This window comes from Brachionichthys hirsutus, unplaced genomic scaffold, assembly GCF_040956055.1.
Source record: "Brachionichthys hirsutus isolate HB-005 unplaced genomic scaffold, CSIRO-AGI_Bhir_v1 contig_1437, whole genome shotgun sequence".
NCBI lineage: Eukaryota > Metazoa > Chordata > Actinopteri > Lophiiformes > Brachionichthyidae > Brachionichthys > Brachionichthys hirsutus.
In genome coordinates this window covers 34,386-52,604 of record NW_027180411.1, presented here as the reverse complement: position 1 = coordinate 52,604, position 18,219 = coordinate 34,386, and the positions used below count along the sequence as shown (strand labels likewise).

The 18,219-nt window shown below is 40.9% G+C and overlaps 1 protein-coding gene across 1 annotated transcript in view; it reads right to left on the bottom strand.

The window, feature by feature from the left end:
• Positions 1 to 1,168: 1,168 nt before the first annotated feature.
• The window catches only part of LOC137914724 (kinesin heavy chain-like), a 36,169-nt gene continuing 19,118 nt past the window's right edge, over positions 1,169 to 18,219 (bottom strand). The window contains exons 11-29 of the mRNA XM_068758220.1: positions 17,474 to 17,622; positions 15,419 to 15,633; positions 14,958 to 15,026; positions 13,702 to 13,908; positions 11,761 to 11,907; positions 10,691 to 10,879; positions 10,334 to 10,451; positions 9,577 to 9,641; positions 8,634 to 8,743; positions 8,133 to 8,234; positions 7,641 to 7,701; positions 7,478 to 7,549; positions 7,213 to 7,314; positions 6,140 to 6,356; positions 4,166 to 4,391; positions 3,653 to 3,717; positions 2,774 to 2,781; positions 1,609 to 1,688; positions 1,169 to 1,238 (exon numbers count right to left, since the gene is read on the bottom strand). Coding sequence (XP_068614321.1) covers positions 1,169 to 1,238; positions 1,609 to 1,688; positions 2,774 to 2,781; positions 3,653 to 3,717; positions 4,166 to 4,391; positions 6,140 to 6,356; positions 7,213 to 7,314; positions 7,478 to 7,549; positions 7,641 to 7,701; positions 8,133 to 8,234; positions 8,634 to 8,743; positions 9,577 to 9,641; positions 10,334 to 10,451; positions 10,691 to 10,879; positions 11,761 to 11,907; positions 13,702 to 13,908; positions 14,958 to 15,026; positions 15,419 to 15,633; positions 17,474 to 17,622 — 2,272 coding nt within the window. The remainder of the gene's footprint in view (positions 1,239 to 1,608; positions 1,689 to 2,773; positions 2,782 to 3,652; positions 3,718 to 4,165; positions 4,392 to 6,139; positions 6,357 to 7,212; positions 7,315 to 7,477; positions 7,550 to 7,640; positions 7,702 to 8,132; positions 8,235 to 8,633; positions 8,744 to 9,576; positions 9,642 to 10,333; positions 10,452 to 10,690; positions 10,880 to 11,760; positions 11,908 to 13,701; positions 13,909 to 14,957; positions 15,027 to 15,418; positions 15,634 to 17,473; positions 17,623 to 18,219) is intronic.

The window sequence follows — 18,219 nt, the reverse complement described above, 5'->3', positions numbered from 1 at the left end:
CAGTGAGACATGCTAAAATTTCCAGAAGGAACATGTCTTGAGTCATTTTATTTCTGGTGTCATCACTTACTCATGTTTGGGAACTGCACTGCGAAGTGCACTCAGAGGCTAAATTTAGATTTCATAGGATTTCCTTTTTTTTTTACCAACCCCGTTGAAACGTTACCACATCACCAGTTTATGGAGCTTGAAAAGTCACACAAAGAAGTCTGGGATATCAGCACTTTACATGTTTTACCTAATAATATAGTTATTATGTCTTGAATTAAATTACAGCACTACTTCTGTAAAAGGGGCCAACACACTCCCTGTGTGCTTGCGACAAGTGCTGCTTTATTATACATGAAAAGGAACTAAATGAACCCTGTGCTGAAGTAATGGGATGAAGCAACGACTTAGAGACAATAATTTAATCCACCTTTCTCATGTGGATCTTTCCCTGAGGAATGTTTTCATAGAGTGTAATTTTAAATCCACTGCTGGGATTTAAAAATAAAATCCAAAAAGGTTCCTTTCTGAGAGCAGCTGCTTTTTTTGTTTGGCTATTTTTGTGTCTCACAGAGCAGTCAGGGATTGCAAGAATTTTTAATGCGGGACTCTGCAGAAAAATGTTATGCTCCATTTATTTCGGTAATTTTTCATTGAAAGCAGGGCTGTCTATTTTTGTATCCCAGTAATCTAATAAAAATGTCATACCTCTGATTCTGATTCTATGACCTGTGCATTAGCATGCAAAAGCCCCGCAAGACTCTTAAATGGGTCTTCAATCTGCTGCAGGGAACAAGCATGTGTCAGACTTGACATTCGCATCAGTTAATACACGTGACCTTGCATTTAGTCTTCAATATTTAATGTAACCATTTGAGGCAAATGACCAAAGTGTACACACATCGTACTGAGTGCATTTTCAATGACATTCAGTGCAATTTAGTTGCATCTTAAAAATGGATGAGGTGCAACATTACGCAAATTAAAAACCACTCCAATTGTCATAACACGTGTTTTTTTTTAATGAAACCAAATCCAGAGGCCCAGAAGAAGGGAATCAACAAGCAAGTACATTGTGATTTGCACATATGAGGATTTTCCAGGAATAATTCATGAAGCTGTCTTCAAGCAAACTGAGTATCTGCTCTGTTTTTCTGTGGTTCTTACCTCTTTGGGATCATTAACTGGCTGGGGTCTCTGGCTGCAGGCTGAGGAGTTTGGCTGGGTCCCGATTGTCGCAGACGTCAGTTTGGGACACGGAATTCACATTCAGACACATGCTACCAAACGCGTCGCAGTCAAGGGGCCATCACGTGTGTGATCGCAGCAACATCCACAGCAGTAGCAGCAGTAATGGAGCGTGGCGGCGGCGATGGAGAAACAGCAGTGAGCAGGAGGCAAATCAGTGAGGTTACAGCAACGGGGCTCACTGCATGCAACATACATGTGCTAGTGTCTTTGTTCAGCATGCTCTATTCCAATAATTTATCATACTGGAGGCTCATTTCCTGCTTTCAAATGATTGTTGATCAGCTTTTATCAAAAGCAAATATTTCAGGATCCTCAGTAAGACAAGTAAAAGCAGCGGGAATTGTGCAGTAACGATGCACCGTGTCTTACCTGTTGTCATTGATATCTGTGGTGTTTCCTGTGGATGGAAAAAAGTGCATGAGGAGGCAGGCAGGTGCGCAGTGGAGGGACTGCAGTGTGGCGCATTAAGGGGGAAGTGGGTTTGTGAGAGAGCACAAAGCAATTCATCACACAACTCTGGAACAATCTGAGGTGCTGGTTCTGAGATAATAACTTCTCATAACATAAATGATAGAACAGGATGTTTGTCACTGCGTTTGCAAACAGCCCCAATGTGCTTTTTTACGAATCAATGACCCAGCCAGACAAAGGCACATTGGCTTGAAGGAAAGAGGATGTGGTCGTTCGATGATGGCTCTGTAGAGCTGGTAGACGCTGCTGACGGCGAGAGAGAGTTAACCCTTTGTAACATCCATCGCCACCTTCTCCAGTGGAGCTTTTACAGCGGTATCAGACCATCTGCTGTTTTGTATGAACTATTTCATAACGTATAAACAAGCTGCCAAGTCAGCGGTTTTTATTTGCATGCCTGTTACAGTAAAAACCATCTGTCTTTTCTTTGTTTTGTGTTTAACACAGTTTGAACAAATGCTGACATTTTTCTGATGAGGACAATTTTACTTCTGACACAATCTGTTCCACCATCCCACGCAGCATAGTGGTGCATTACCACTGGAGCAGCACTCGCATGCAGAATTGGGCCATTGGGTTGTCTCTCTGTGTACTTCTTGCATCAAGATCGCACGAATTATTAGCTGGATTAACATTAATAATTTTCCAAAAACACATGCAGATATGATCCCTCTGGGCCCGTGCGCTGCCTGTTCCACCCTGACAAAGAGAATTTGTGATGCAACATATTGTCACCATCACTTATCAGAATATGTCAGATGCTTCTCAATTTTCAGCAGCTGAGAAGACTGTATGCATTTAGTCGCTGTCATTCACAGAAGACAGTGTATATCAATTTTAGGAGTAGGCTATTATCAAGGGGCCTCATGCTCGGCTGGATTATATGGCTGCTCAACTTATTCTATTAAAAATGACAGTTAATAAACGGAGCTGTCAAGGTTACGCCTCTGCAGAATACAACCAGCAAATAAGTTAGGCTGCATGAATTACCAAGCTGTCTAACCTCAGTTTGGCCCTTTTGCATAAGTTTTTATTAACACGCAGGACACAATGTGAAAATTACTGTCCATGCTGAAGGAAGGACAGAATGCCATATTGAAAACAAAATCACACTGATTGAAAATACTCTTAAACACTTGTTTACAGTGCAATTATGTGCAATTTTGAACTGATCATTATTGATTATTTTGAGTGTTCTTATTCAAGATAGAGACGTAAATCTTTGCTTTTCCTGATGTTCACAGGGTTGAGCCCATCATGGGAAACAAAAAAATAAAACCAGCCAGGTTACATTCTACAAAGGGTCACTGTACAAAGAATCACTGATGTCTATCATTTAACCCCCCCCCCCCCCCCCAAAAAAAAGGCTGGCGTGATCTATCGTCTCTAACAGTGTTTCTGACTTTTACTGATATTCCTGTTGAATCAAAGAAACAACACAACTCGACACCCGTCATTATGGGTAGCAGGCTGAGGTGGCCTGTCTGACTGGCTATCTGTCTGTCTGAGCAATGATGCTGCAACGCTAATCGATTTCCTCTTAACTCTGTTGGAGCAGACCCCCCCCCCCCACACACACACACACACGCACACACAGACACGCACACACACATTTGTTGACACTTTATCTAAAGGATTTCTGTTTGATGCTGAGGGCGCAGCCCTCCCTCATCAATGGTAGAGTATTAAGATCAGTCCTGCTGACTACAAGCGCATTATAAGAAGATGAAAGAAATAAAAAAGAGGAAAACAGCAGGAAATATAATTACAGTAAACTGGTTTAGTAGACACAAACAGTAACAGCGATTAAAATAACATTCAACTCCATTATAAAGGCTGGTATAATAGTACCACTAAAAATCCGGGGTGAAGTGATTTCACCCCTGCTGATGATCATAATATTCCTCGTTATTTTAACAGGCTTCGTTTGAACAGGGCTCACCATTTTCTGAATCAAGCGTCTCTGAAGCATTCTTATCTGATTGCCTCAGTGGTTCAGCTGGAAGCCTGCAAACAGCAGAGAGAGATATTTGATACACACGCAACTCTCAGAGTTGGGCTTTAAACATATCGACATTGGCCTTTAGACTACTGCAGTCTGTGATTCAAGTAGAATGACATAGAAAATATAAGTTCACACAAATGCTCAGTCAGCCGCAAAATAATAAATCACTGTTAAAAGAAATGCTTGTTCTGAAAATACACGTATGCACACTAGACTTTAAAATGCGCAGTTTAACAGTTTTTCGCTTTTAGAGCGCAACACAATATACTGCAGTACACAGATATCTTGAGCTAGTTAGTGAGATTAGTTTTACCCACGGCTGATATAAAGTCAAGAACGCAGATGTGATTCAAAGCAATGGAGTCGTCCAAACTCTGAAGTACAAAGCCATGCAACCATAATCGGCTGCAGTTCATTACTGGATTCGACCGTGTACTACTGCTTACTCACATTTTTCCCTGGATGTCATTGGGTGACTGGGAATGTCGGGGCTCAGTGTGTTTTTTAGGGCTGTTCTGGTTGGAGCAGGTCTCTGTCGTTGCAGACGCAGCTGCTTCCAGGTTGTTGCTGTTGTGGAAACCAGCTTTGAGGAAAGGGATGTGATCACTGTAACCTCGGATGAAGAAGGGGTTGGCAGGAGAGTGTGCTGGGAAGTGACCCGCACGAACAGGCTTGGCTGTTAATGAGAAATTCCAACCGGTTTATCGATTGATCCATTCTTCACGAAAAGACAATGGATTGTGTTGTGATGACAGGTCTGAGTGGAGTGGCGGTCAGATCATCTGCTCATTTGCTTTAGATTTAGGGCTCTCTGGAGACACAACCCTAGAGGATGAATGGACACTGGATTCTGCCTCAGGTTATCTTCTCTCAGGCTTATCAACCTGTCAGTGCAGTAAGAGCTGTGGAGCCGATGACCTCCATGAACTAACTAAGGTGTTATTTATAATGGAGGCTAAAAGCACTTGTGCAGAAGAGAGGAGAAAATGAGAAGACTTGACTTGAAAGTCATTATTTTCAAAGCGTCTGTTTGAGGTTTCACAGGGTGGCCAAAGCAAGTCATTCCAAATTGCACTGTATAGACTTTAGTTTTACACCCCATGCCATTCCTGCTGCAACCAGGATTTTTGTAATTCTCATTTTCAGATTTTTCCATAAACTATATGAGAAACAATACATCCAGAGAAGTTTGGATTATACAGTGAAAGTTTCAGAAATTAATTAAATAATCAGAAAAATGTAACCATCAAATACAGATGAACTCATGTTCTCAATGTGGGAGTCGAATATCAGTCTGTATCACAGTCACGTGAACAAAATGAGCGTTTTATTGTCTTGACAATGTAGGCGGCAGCTGTATTTTCCAATAAGACACCTATTGGATCTCTGTTGGGACCATGAAATGCAGAAAACATGTAATACTCATGGGCTTTGTGTCAGAGCGGATGCGCTCCTGAATTTGGAACTGAAAGATATGAAAGATTGCTGCAGAAAGACTCGTCACGTCTCACAGCTCACTCATGCACGGGGAGGCTGTGTATGAATATGTTACGATCTGGTAAAGGGATAGATAACGGGTGATGGAGCTGAAGGGAGGCACATCCAACCAGGGCAGTTGTATGTAAATCCTGCAGCATGCCTCTGGCATGAAACATATGTTTGAACAACACTGCATTTAAAGGGCAAATGTCAGAAAAGCTACAGACTGGAATGGTGTGAATGGATAGACAGAATAGTGAACATATGGTGGTGCGGAGGATTTACATTTTACAGGGTTTGATTTCGACTCCAGTTCCTCTAAACTAATCTAACATGAATTTTGCAGTATCCAGAGACATCGCTCCTTTTCTTCTTTGCATATTACTGCCGCTGTAAGAGATACTGTCAAGAAATTAGGTTTGGTAAAACTCTGCATATGAAAGTCTAAGCCAGCTCAGTTGCAAAGGAAATTAAACATTACGAGTGATTTAATTTTGAGAAACAAAATAAAGTTACTGTGGCCTCGATAATGTAGTGCCTTTTAACTAATGAAGAAGAGCAATTAAGATGCACCAGCTGATGGATTTAATGTCTCGACACATGGAGCTTTTCAAAGTGTTGAGCTTGAGATTGCATTTATGGATTCTGCTTATGCAAAGGATCTGAGTCTGAGTCTGAGTCTGAGACCACCAAAGGATTTAACACCACTATAAATGTAAATCATATGGCTTCAATGTGAATGTAATACAAATATTAGAATACCGCATTTTAATACCATCAGATCGGATCAGATGGATGGATTCACGGGGAAACCACCGATGTACCAATCGGAGGATAGTGCTTTGTTCTCATCATCTTCTCCAATTAAACAGCTTTTATGGAAATTGCACATGCAGCTATTTGGCATGCAGAAGTTTGATGCTGAAAGCGCAGTGCAGGTGTTACCTATTTGTGCTGTATTAGGCCGACGGAATGGGGGTCGAGCCCTCATCACGTCCTTGATGCGCTCTACCTCCTGCTGGTAGCGGTGCCGTTCATTCATGGCGCTTTCTTTGGCCTCCTTCAGCGCTCCCTCCAGCGCCTTCACCCTCTCCGCTGTAAACCGAAGACGTTTCTCCAGTTTGGGAAGCTCACAGCGAAGATCTGCGTTGTCACGTACCAGCTAATCATGCAACACAAGAACAGACTGAAGTGATATCACACTCGAAAGTATTGATGGGATGTATTACTTGAAGAAAAGAGTGTATTTCTATTGGTAATATATCACATGCTTCCCTTTAAAATGCTACTTTTAACAAATTAGTCTAATATCTGACATGTTTTACTTTTTGTTCTTGAATTCAAGTTGAAAAGCAAGAATGAGAATAATAATAATAATCTTGGTTTCTAACATAATGACTTCATGCATATTTTCTCAATCATTCTGGTGATATACTCCTCCAAGAGCCTTCCTCAGATTTAATAAAATGAGAGTGATTTGAAGCTGCCCTGTAGTTAAAAAAAAAAAAAAGACTTCAGCTCACACATCAACACTCCACTGCTTTAGTGCATTGAAAAATATTATTGAAAAATGAGGAAGCGTGCATGTTTACAGTATGTACAGTGTTTTTGAACGCAAGGCTGCAGTGAGGAGAACGATGCAGGATTATTGCATGTACCCATGAGGTAAATTCAATTTGTGTTAGTCAAATGTAAAGAATGATTTTATTTTGTGTGGGTTCCTTTTCCTCAGACGGTCTCGTGAGATGACTGATTTTACCGGCGAACATTTTGCCCATAGGAGGCTAATGACAAATGGTGCACACTGCTCTAATTTTTTATTTAGCCTGCTGTTTTTGTGCCCGTCTCATATTCTTTCTAGCTGAGCCACGCAACCATGCCGAGTGATCATGTGGCTTCTGGACGAAAGAAAAACAAAAAGACGATTTATCTTGAATTTTAAGAAAAGGGTGTCGTGATAAATGTTATTTTTTGTCTCGCACTATAACAGTTTGATATTTGTTGCTGTAAGTTGTTACCTGTTTATGAACTTTAGTAAGCTGCTCCAGGTTGTTTTCCAGAAAGGATATCTTCTGTTTCTGGATGATTAATCCCCCACTATAATCCTCTTTTCCTGCACTCTGCAGACAGAAGCAATAAAGATCTTCGACACAAATGTTGCAGCTACAGAATTGTCATTTGCATACGATAGAGGTAAAGACAAACATAATCAAGCTACAATGGTTATGTGCAGGGAATTAAACTTTTAATTGAGTTCTGCAGTTCAGTTTGTGTTTGTCTTACTTTTCTAACGCGGGTTGTGAGGTCTTGAACAAAGAGCTTGCGAAGATTATGCAAAGTGTGGAGCTCACGAGCCTTTGTATAACGGGAAAGACAAAGAAAATGAATGGAGCAATTAAAGTAAATTGACAGTGCAGTTGAGGGATACCTGTTAGAAATGACTTACAACGGTCTCTTCCAGCCCCTTGAGGTCCTGCTTTGACTGCTCATGCCGCTCATGCAGATATCTATAGACAGATATTGCCAGGAAGGACGGATAGAACAGTTCAAATTATATCCCAGTTAACGAAAATGAGTACCGGTGTCCAAACAATTTCTAAATAAAAGAACAAATGCAACTTGGGCCAGCTGGCCCACTTCTGGGACGCCACCATCTGCTGCTCTGATGCAATATGCTGCAAAGGTCAGTGGAGAAAGCTGCGTATGAGCCAAAAACTCCATAACGGAGGTGCAAAGATAGTCAGAGAAAGAAGTGAAGAGATCATGTCTAGATAAGCCCTCGGGCTATATAACTGAATTACTCCATAGACAGGCATACAGCATACAACAAACAGGAGGAGAGACAGGGTTAGGGCTAGATGTGTATTAACAGCAACAATTTGAGTCCAGGCGGCGAAATGTTTGGAAGTTGGCCAAGACAGTTAAAGCACAGACTCACATCAGCTCTTCCAGCTGACAGTTCTTGTGATGCTCCAGGGTCCGGAGATGTTCAAAGTCACAATGCAGTTGGTCCAACTCCAGCTGCTGCTTCTGGTTGCAGCTGGAAAAGTGGACAACAGCTTCTTCAGAGATTCAAAGCATGAACAGATTTATGGTTCTAAGTATTGTCATTATAGTAGTTACTATGCATTTCTGTCATTAGAAAGTGTAAGACTTTAAAATGCGATACGTACAGATGCTCCTCACTTACGTACTCGCAATTATTGGACATACTCGTTTAACAATAAGTTAAAAATAAATGGATTATACGTATTCAAATATAAAAAAATCTTTGGACCGCATACACTGTCAGCCAAGTTGTCGATCAATGGGGGTTTCCGTTTACCGACGAGAACCCCAGTGCTCATCTTTTTTCTACTCCCACAGAAGTGAAGGTTGGAGTCTGAGTTAAGAATCCCCAAATTCATGTGTCAAAGAAGAACGACAACGAAGCACTGACTCAGTCAAGTCGTCGATGATCTTCTCCTTCTCATTGATCTCATGGCGCAGGCGGCCGAGCTGTTTGCTGTGTGCCTCACGATGTGACTCCATCTGCTGCTCCAGAGCCCTCTGAGGTGTGAACAACAAGAGGAGGTGACAGTCACACATAGAAAAAGAGGAGCGGCATCGTTCAGAGGCAGGGAGAGAGGGAAAATTAAATGACTAACAAACAGGAAAGGATAAAATTACAAACACCAGTGCATCTACGAATATAAAGGGTCGCGTGAATACGTAACACTGACACTGAGCACGGCGTGAGACATGGCTAATGAAAGGTAACACATCACACACTGACATGGGATCAATGAACCTGTCAAACAACAACATAAACCAACAACAGCAAATACTCCCAGCTGCACGTGAGTGACTAGCAGCTGAAAGCAGAACGATTACAGCTGAGAAGGAATCGCTCCTGGGGGGGCCTCAAGAACCACCCAGTTCGAGGTTTATAATTGACCTTTTGAATGTTTTCATGCCTGAACAATAAATATTTAGTGGCCAGTTAGCTTTTCCTAGCTTTGCATGAGGACAGAAAACCTTCCCTAGTTCTATCCAAAGGTAAGGAAATCTGCCAAAAACCCATTCTAAAGCTCGATATGCAACAATCTGTCCCTTGCATGGTCGATCCACGCAGAAATTCATCGTAAAGAAATAATGATTTACTGCCAATCACATTGGTTAATTTCCGTTGAGTTGCTGGGCAACCTGTACGGACCAAACATGACATAAACTTTCTCATAATAAAACAACAAATCTTCATTTTCACATTAAGATGTTTTGCCATTGGACAACCTAAAGCTAACATACAAAAATATTGTATAGTCACATTGTACCCCCCCCCCCCCACACACACCAGCTGATTGTTGAAATGGCTTGCTAAATGGTTGTCATGCCATGATTACCTTTATATCACAAGTGCCTTGGCCAGATGTGCGACTCTCCTCCCTGGTCACTTGTGACATGCTCTCTAAAACACACGCAGACACAAAGTTGGGAGAAATTACAGTGGGAAAATATTTTTGAAAGAAAAGTAAGATACGACAAAAATATTAGGAAGAAGAGGAGCAGGCACGTTTACGAAAAGGAGAATCGATGGCATTGTCTTATGCTAATCTGGTGTGTTATCAATGATGTCTGCTGATAACATTACGGGTCTCTCTGCTTCACATCAGACTGTGAGTTCCACATCACCTCCAGCACTTGGTACTAATCTACCGCCGTAATTACCTGGGCACTGTCTGGCTTGACTGTGGAGTAGGGCCAAAATTGATTTACTCTTAAATCCACAAGTAATTTAATGTAGTACTGTGTGACTCTTCAGGAAGAATGACCAGCATTGCCTTCGGGACTGGTTTGCATCCAGGGAGGATCTGCAGACAGCTGGACTTCACGGACATTTCAAATATACATTAATACATTTTTTGCTGGTGCTATAGACTGTTTTGGAAGCCTAAGTTGTTCATCAGTGTTTATTCTTGTTTTTCGCATTCTTGACAGGAAAGACAAGCCTCTGGCACGGACTAAAATTATCCATTGAAGCCAGTAAAATTGCTTCCAGTGAAGAGTCAAAGGCAGTTTTATTACCAATAAAGAAAGTGCATATTTTGCTGTCTTTTTTTATTTTTATTTATTTCAAGGTATAATGTTGTATCATTCTACCTTGAGCTTGGAGTTTGGCCACCTCCTCACTCAGAGAGTCATAGCTGTCCTCCAAGTGTCTCTTCTTCAGCGCTACAATCTGCATGTAGTCTGTCAGAGAGCGGATCTTTGCCTCGTGCTGAAAGTCAGAACAGAATTTATAATAATTAGTAGAAAAAGACATTTCATTGACTGTGGAATGGATATAATCCATAAAAAAATATGATCATTATTCACTTGGAAACTGGTTAAAAGTGCAAAAAAAATTGTGACAGCGAATATTTCAGTGGATATAGGTCTAGGTTTTTCCATGTAAGTATCAACATTTCGCTCTGGATTGAGAGATTTATGTTGTTGGTCCTGCCAATCCTCCCTCACCTGTGAAACAAGAAGATGGCACGAGGACAGCTCTCTGCCCGTCTCCTCCATCTTTCGGTGGCACTCCATCTGAAGACTCTCCAGGTGACGGCAGCGCTTCACCATGGACTTCACCTCTGACTTTATCTTACTGATATAGAGGCGAGCAACTGTGAACTCCTCCTCGATCACACCAGTGATCTCCACGGGCTAGAGATAAATGAAGTGGGAAGAAGTGGTGATAGATGAAAGAGCTGCGATAGGGTTTGGTTCAGATTGAGTGTTGGGGGGGGGGGGGGCTCTTTCTGCCATTATAGCTATGCCTCCATTAAGTCAGCAGCATACAGTTTAAACACACACATATTAATTAGACATATGTCTGTATGAAATGATGCAGAAGAGATTTAGAATCATCCACTCTATCTTGGGTCTTAATATTTTACAGTGTGATACGGCTTTTCTGAATGAATCTAAAGTCCCATCAGATAAGTTTAAGCATCCCACCAGCATTCCCGTCCCTCGTGTTCCAAATCCAAGATAGTAATCTAAAATTGGAAAGTGTTTTGTCCGAGTGGAACCTGGACACTTGAACGCTTGGTCAATTAATCTACATAAGGGTGCATCTTGACTTTTCCATTAGATTTTATTATCTAATTTTCACATGATCTCCATCACAGTGGTTGCAATCACCGTGCTTCAGATACCAGTGTAGATTGTCTTCACAGCAGTTTGAAAGTCTATTAAATTGTGGCAATGGCAGTATTAGCCTGTGGGGACCAAGTAACTCTGATGGGTATCAGCATTGTTCCAATCATTGGGTAGCATCGGATCTCTTATTAATTACTTTATAAATGAGATGCTAATCTTATGTTTGGGCATTTATTTATATTCAGACATAGTTTGTGTTCAATGTGAAGGTCCCAGAAGTGTGCATGTATGGTGAATAGGATATATATTTTTTAAATAATGTTTTTTAATAGAAATGATATCAACTGTAACCAAAAAAATAAAAAATAATCTTTGGAATGTGATTGCATAGAAATATGGGGATTAAATATTTAGGCATGCTTGTTTGTCTTGTTGTCACTCACCAGCTTGAGGTCTCGGTTTCCAACAATGGTGCTAAACTCACTCAGGTCCCTCATCATGCCATTGAGAATCTCAGCAATGCGTTTCCTTTGGTGGCTGCTCACTTCCTGTATATGCGACAGCTCCATCTCTAAAGCCATTAGGTGAGCCTGTTGGAAGACAGGAGTGAAGCGAGAGAGCAAAAAAGAGACAAAAGATGAGTGCCAAGCAAAGTATGTAACAATGAGTATGAGAGAAAACCCAGCAGTGGAGATGGGAAAATAACAGGGTAATAATAATAATAAAAAATTGTAGCCAAGAAACTGAGATAGAAGAATTGAGAGTCCTTTAACTTGAGCGCTTCCACGGCTATGAAACACTGACCCGACCTCATTCTCGTCCAAGACGTCCAAGAAGGAAAACTAAATGGCCTCCAAATTACAAATCAATAAACAATAAACGATCAAGATGGGGTTTGATAGCATCAGCACGGAATAAAAGAATGTTGGAGAGTGACTGATGAGCTTACACCCCCATCGCCTCCTCTAAACGGCACTGTAGCCCCAGTGGGCTTGAACCCAATGAAATAATTGGGGTTCAATTTATACAGGTCTGATTCAAAGACAATTCAAAATCAGGGAGGGCAATATTGTCATAAGTGGAAATGTCTGTTTTTGGATGGGACACATCTGTAAATAATCCCAGTGCTACCCCAGAAGAAAAAAAAAAAAAAAATCAGCTTTCAAAATTACAATTTTGAAATCATCAAAGAGGATATCCAAATTCAACAGCCTGGTACTTGGTTTAGTTCCGTGTGACCATGAGCAAGAACCATTTCAAATATATCAATAGCTTGGGAACTTTTTTGCCCAGTGGTGGAGTGACACACACCGTGAAGGTTTTCATTTTATATCAGTGGATCGGACAATGCCACAAATATTGTACACAAGCTCCTCTCTAATGGAGTATTTGAGTAACTGCCCCAACAGATCATCAGTCAAGCGAAAGCCCCATTTAGCCTCTTGATTAAACACAGTAGAACTTACTCCTTTTTCAACCATAACTTATTTATCTCCATTAACATCCAGTTATATGACTATTTTCTCATAACAAAATATGAATGCAGCAAGATAGCCAGTAAAACCTGAACTGAGATATGATATGTGTGTGTAAAGCAATGAGGAGAGAGGAATGAAGGGCTAATAAATCAATTTAAAACGTGATGATAAGACAATTGAAATGTAGAGATGGCTGGTTGACGAAGGAAGTTAATCAGATTAAGAGTCAGAGACTCAGGAGGATTGAGGGGATTAAAGGAGGTGGTTGAGGGAGCAGGTGAATGGCAGTGAGGAAGGATGGAAGCATCTCCTCCTCCAGAGGAAAACAAGCAGTGATGAAGACACTGAGGAGACGGTGCGGTGAAGATGATGTATGATAAGTACGCACCATTTTCTCTGCACATATTTCTAATGCAGATGTGGAAACTAAAAAGCTACCACCCTGGATATTAGCAGGGATACAGTAAAATATGAAACTATTCTAGAACTTTTTATGACATTATCAAGTGTGTCAGTGTGGTATGGTTTATAGTAAACACCATACCCTGATTACAATGTTTGTTAAACTCTGATTGGTGCATTGAAGCACGACATCACATTTTCTGACGCTGGAACAAAAACAGAGGAAGCCGTTTTTCATTGTCTCTACATTCCCATAACTCAAAAGGGAAACAATCACCAATTTAAAATGCACTTTTTTTCAATACATTAAAAGCCTCCTTCCTCAAAGATTGACATATGTCTGATTATAAATTATGTTGTGTTAAATAATTTTTTTTTAATTTCCTTTTTAAGATTTGGCTTTGTAGGTTAACTGTGCCAGATGTATTTTACAATTTAACAAAATGGATCGCTGGCCCCCCATGTCAAACTGAAGTTATGAGCTAAGCTTGAAGCAAGACCTACCATTTTCTTTGCAAGCTCCTCAGCCAGTAGTTTGTTCTGGATGCTCTTCTCCTCCAACTCCGCGCTCTTCTGGTCATAGTTGACTGCCAGCTCCTCCAGGGCCTGGAGAACTTCCTTCACCTCAGACTTAGCAGATTCATTCTCCGTCTGCAGCCTGCCAAGCTCTGACTGCACCTTTTCACTGTCACCCTTGGATGATGCCAACAGCTATAAGAAACAATAACAGTTTAAAAAAAAAAAGATTCAAATGCGCATAGCTACTCATAAAATATCTGATTTAAAAAGGAACACAGATGGTCGACTGTTGAGCAGAATCCTCTGCTGTCTTCACAAGACAAGTTATTCTATCTCGTGTTGTTAATTAGAGGCAAAACAGTGTCACGCCATAACAGGAACAGATGAAAAACAGTCCAAATATTGACACAGTCAGAGGTGATAGTGTTCTGTCCTAATGCTGCTGGCTTGGATTGGTTCTGCTGCCTCGCAACATGGGTTGGTTTGCTGAATGGAACTCATTAAATGTGGATGTTCCTCCTCCCAGGCTGCCCGTATGCACCATTGGGCGCACATTGTGCTGGAATAAATGGATGTAAAATGATATTACCATACACAAGCTAAGGCAGTTACCATTATGTCAGTTCAAACCCCAGCAGGCTCATTTTTGGAATATGAATGAGCTTATTTATTTGGCGGTTTGTACTGCATGGCGAACCTCGCCTCAGGACGCTTAGCTCGCTGTTTTAGCTCCTGCTATGAATGCATGCAGCACGCACGTAATTACATCTTAACTCTGGTTCATCCAAAAACACACAGTCAGACCTGTTTACTGCAGATTTATGTGAGAAAAGGGGCTGAAAATCATTTTCTCTAACATGCAGCATTTCTAAAGGTAGCGATCTCTTCCTTTATTCGTTTATCGGCCGTTATGTTGCAGCTCTTCAGTTGCTCATCAATCTTTTTATTGATTAGTCCAGCAGTCATTTGTTTCTGAGCCACCAGTGAAACCTCTATTTTAAGTGATGTGAATGCACAAATCACACTCAACAAACAATACAGTTTTATGTGTCTTGAGTCAAATGCTCTCTGCCACCTGAACACTGCTTTTTTTTTTTTCCTCAGCCACCTCGAAGGTGAGTTAATATACCTCACGGATGGGTTCTATCCGATCGGGCTTCTGATTGCACCATTTTTAGCTGCTGCCAACTACGGGCCATTTAACCAATCTGATGAACGGATTTAAAAACGAGGGCTTCTACCTCTTCCTGGTCGAGCATCTGCTTCTTCAGTTTCTCCACCATCTGGCTCTGGTGATTGATCTCATCATCCTTCAGAGGCAAAGAGACATATGGAATAGGAACAGTTCATGTACAGTGTTATTGATTTACATGCATTGGTTACAGTACAGGCACACCTGCTTCAAGGTGTTGAACATGCGACATATTTTATCAGACGTTGTATTCTACATCTTATTTCCCATGTGAAAAATCTAGAGAACAACAAACATAAACCGAAGCCCCGTTAAGCACAGCACAGATCTGTTAGTAAATTACATCTTTCATCCTTTTTAATGCAAAACATTACTATTCCCTCAATGACACCTATTCCTAATAGTAACTAGATTAGTTGCTGCTATGTGCCCGATCCTCAATTCATTATCATTTATAATACGTGAGTGGCATGCATGACTCTACATCACCAAGCGTCATCTGTTCATCACCTTATCGTCCATCTGTTTGTAAAGCTTGCGGATCTCCTCCTCATACTTCTGCCTCTCCTCCTCAGAGATATGAACCACAATGGAGGAGGCAAGTGAGCAAGGGCTGCAGGGGCTGCAAGGGTGGCAGATGTCAAGAAGCGGCTCCTCGGATTCATGAGGCACCAGGGGGATATCCTCTGATCCTGGAGTCACATCCTCTAACTCAACATCCTCACCTAAAGTTGAGGGACGAAACATAACATTTTTGATGTTGTTCTTATCTCTTTGTATATGTCTCTGGTTTGATTGTTTTTCTTGAAAAGCATTAACAGATTTATGCTAAAACAGTAAATCTGTTCTGTTGAATTGAACAAAATAAATATAGCCCCCTCAAAAAATAGTACATATTCAGTACAGCCTTTTCTTATTGATTTCCTGATAAATGCAAAGATCCTTTCACATAAGCTAAATATTTAACATGCCAACTAGTCATATTATTCACGAGGACAGACACAGCCATACTGTTTCCCAAAAGTACATTCAGTTTTATTAAATTGTTTTCTGGCTTTTTCTCTCGAATGGCATACAAGGAGTTAATAGTAGAAATCAAGAGTTTGCATCTTTTTTCGGCAGCCAAGCACTCGGTTGGTGTATTCTGTTAAACTACAGTATTTTATTTTGTGAGATCAAATATTCTTGCAAGCACTAAATGCTGACATATCAATCAGTGTTTTTTTTTTTATATATGATCACTATGAGTATTTTTTCACCATTATTTCAGTGAGAGATCCTAATGCATTTGTTTCAAATGCTATTGCTCTGACAACACTAGTATTGCATTGTGTCAATTAATTGTGCCTCCCTTTGAGAAAAGGAAGAATAAATGAATAGTTAGACTCTTACAGTAAATCTACCTTTCACATACTCTCGTCCATTTTAAAGTGCCACCTGTCTGCAGGGGGACTGGAGAAGATGGAATTTAATTTACTGTGTGAGACAGCTGTTCCTGCCTTCAAGCCATGCCTGACTAAAGACTCGTGTAATGCGGTGCAGTACGGAGGTCAGCAGCATTCATCCCTCGATGCTCTTAGCCTAAGAGGGGGGTGAGTGGAGGCAACTGTGTTGTCAAAATGATCCATTACGAAATTAAAAGCACTAAATTGTGAGATGCATCGATGAAAAAAATGAAAGCAGAGACTAAGTTGTTGTTTTTTTGTGTCTGTTGGAGACTGAGCGTAACTAAGGGGGATGAAGCAATACATTAAAATCATTTTCAGTGATGAGTGTTCAATAAAGATCTGCAGGAACTTTTCAAAAATTCAGGGAAAATAAAAAATACACACAAAAATCTTCATAAAAGATTTATTACACAGCTTTGAATGTCAGCCCATCTCTACCGATGAGAGGGCTGACAGTCGAATGGGCCCACAGTCCAGTAGGGAGGGCGCTTCGAAAGGTGAGCACCCAAATTAAGAATGAATGTGTTCAACCTTTACGTATGCGTGCATGTGTGTGTGTGCACAAACGCAAGTGTATGGGTGCTGACAGAGCAAAAGGATCAGAAGAGGTTACGACGATCCCTAGGTGTGATTAGCGCTCACTGCTATGAGGATGATTTACACATAATAAGCCATAAATCAGGCATCCACGGTCGCCTTCGGCACGGTGTATGGGGAATGAAAATACACAAAGTGTCAAATGTGAATAGTCAGACAAAAACCAGACAAAAAGGGATTTTTAAGTTTACGGTTTTTGGCGCAACTTCAGCAAGTCTGTTTGGCTGCTGTCCTAAATCATCCACTGTCTGGCGTGCATGCAGATGATATCACATGAAGTTAAATTCACACTTAAAGCAACTGAAAACTAATGTCAACAAGCCATGATGCATCTGCAATGCTGCCGACTTCATCCCCTTGGGACAAACTGCATAAGCTATCATGGCTATGCAGCTAATAGCAGAATAACAGGCTGATTACATATCCCATTTGTGGAGGTGATAATATTGTTGATATTGTCGATGACTATGCTTTCCCGACCTGAAGACGCACTGATTCTGTGTATCAGTAACAGTATTACCGTTCCTCCAGCGGTTCAGTTCAGCTTCCAGCCTTTGAGCCGTCTCCTTCAGTGACCTGTTCTTCTCCTTTTCCCTCTCATATTTCTTCTTCCACTGCTCTGCTGTGAGCTCCAGATTCACTGATACAGTATTTCTAATGGTCTTCGCTCTGATTGATATGGAGAGAAACAGAGAAAGAGCGGAAAAGAGAAGAAGGGGAGGAAATGGTGTGAGGGGGGAGACGGAAAGGAACAAAGAAAGAAAATGTGAGAAAACAACAGAGCGCAGAGGAACTACCAAAAGAGATTTAGCTGCTCAATGGAAACGATGTTCATGGTTATAAATGTATATGCAAATTGGCTTTTTGTGACGCATGTAGGGAAAGGGAGGCACTAAGAGGCAAAAACCTTATTGCACCAGACCTCATTACACATATTAACATCAAATTGAAATCACACAATTCATCAGAGGATTGGGAACTGTATGTGTTTATAAATTATTACTCAGTTGTGGCGTTATAGATGTCAAACATTCATAATTCTGCAGCTGTATCATTCTGCTCCAAATGTGAAATTCATATCACTTAATTATACTCTGTTGGGGAAGTACTCAGTGACATTTAAAATATCTGCTGTGGTTTCTGTTACTTGCTTTTCTTCATCATATATTATTTATTTCACCCAACTGTCATGTCAGTCTCTGTTGAAGAAACCCATAGGTCAGGAGAAAAACAAAAGACTCCAGATGCATAAAAATTCTCTTCTTT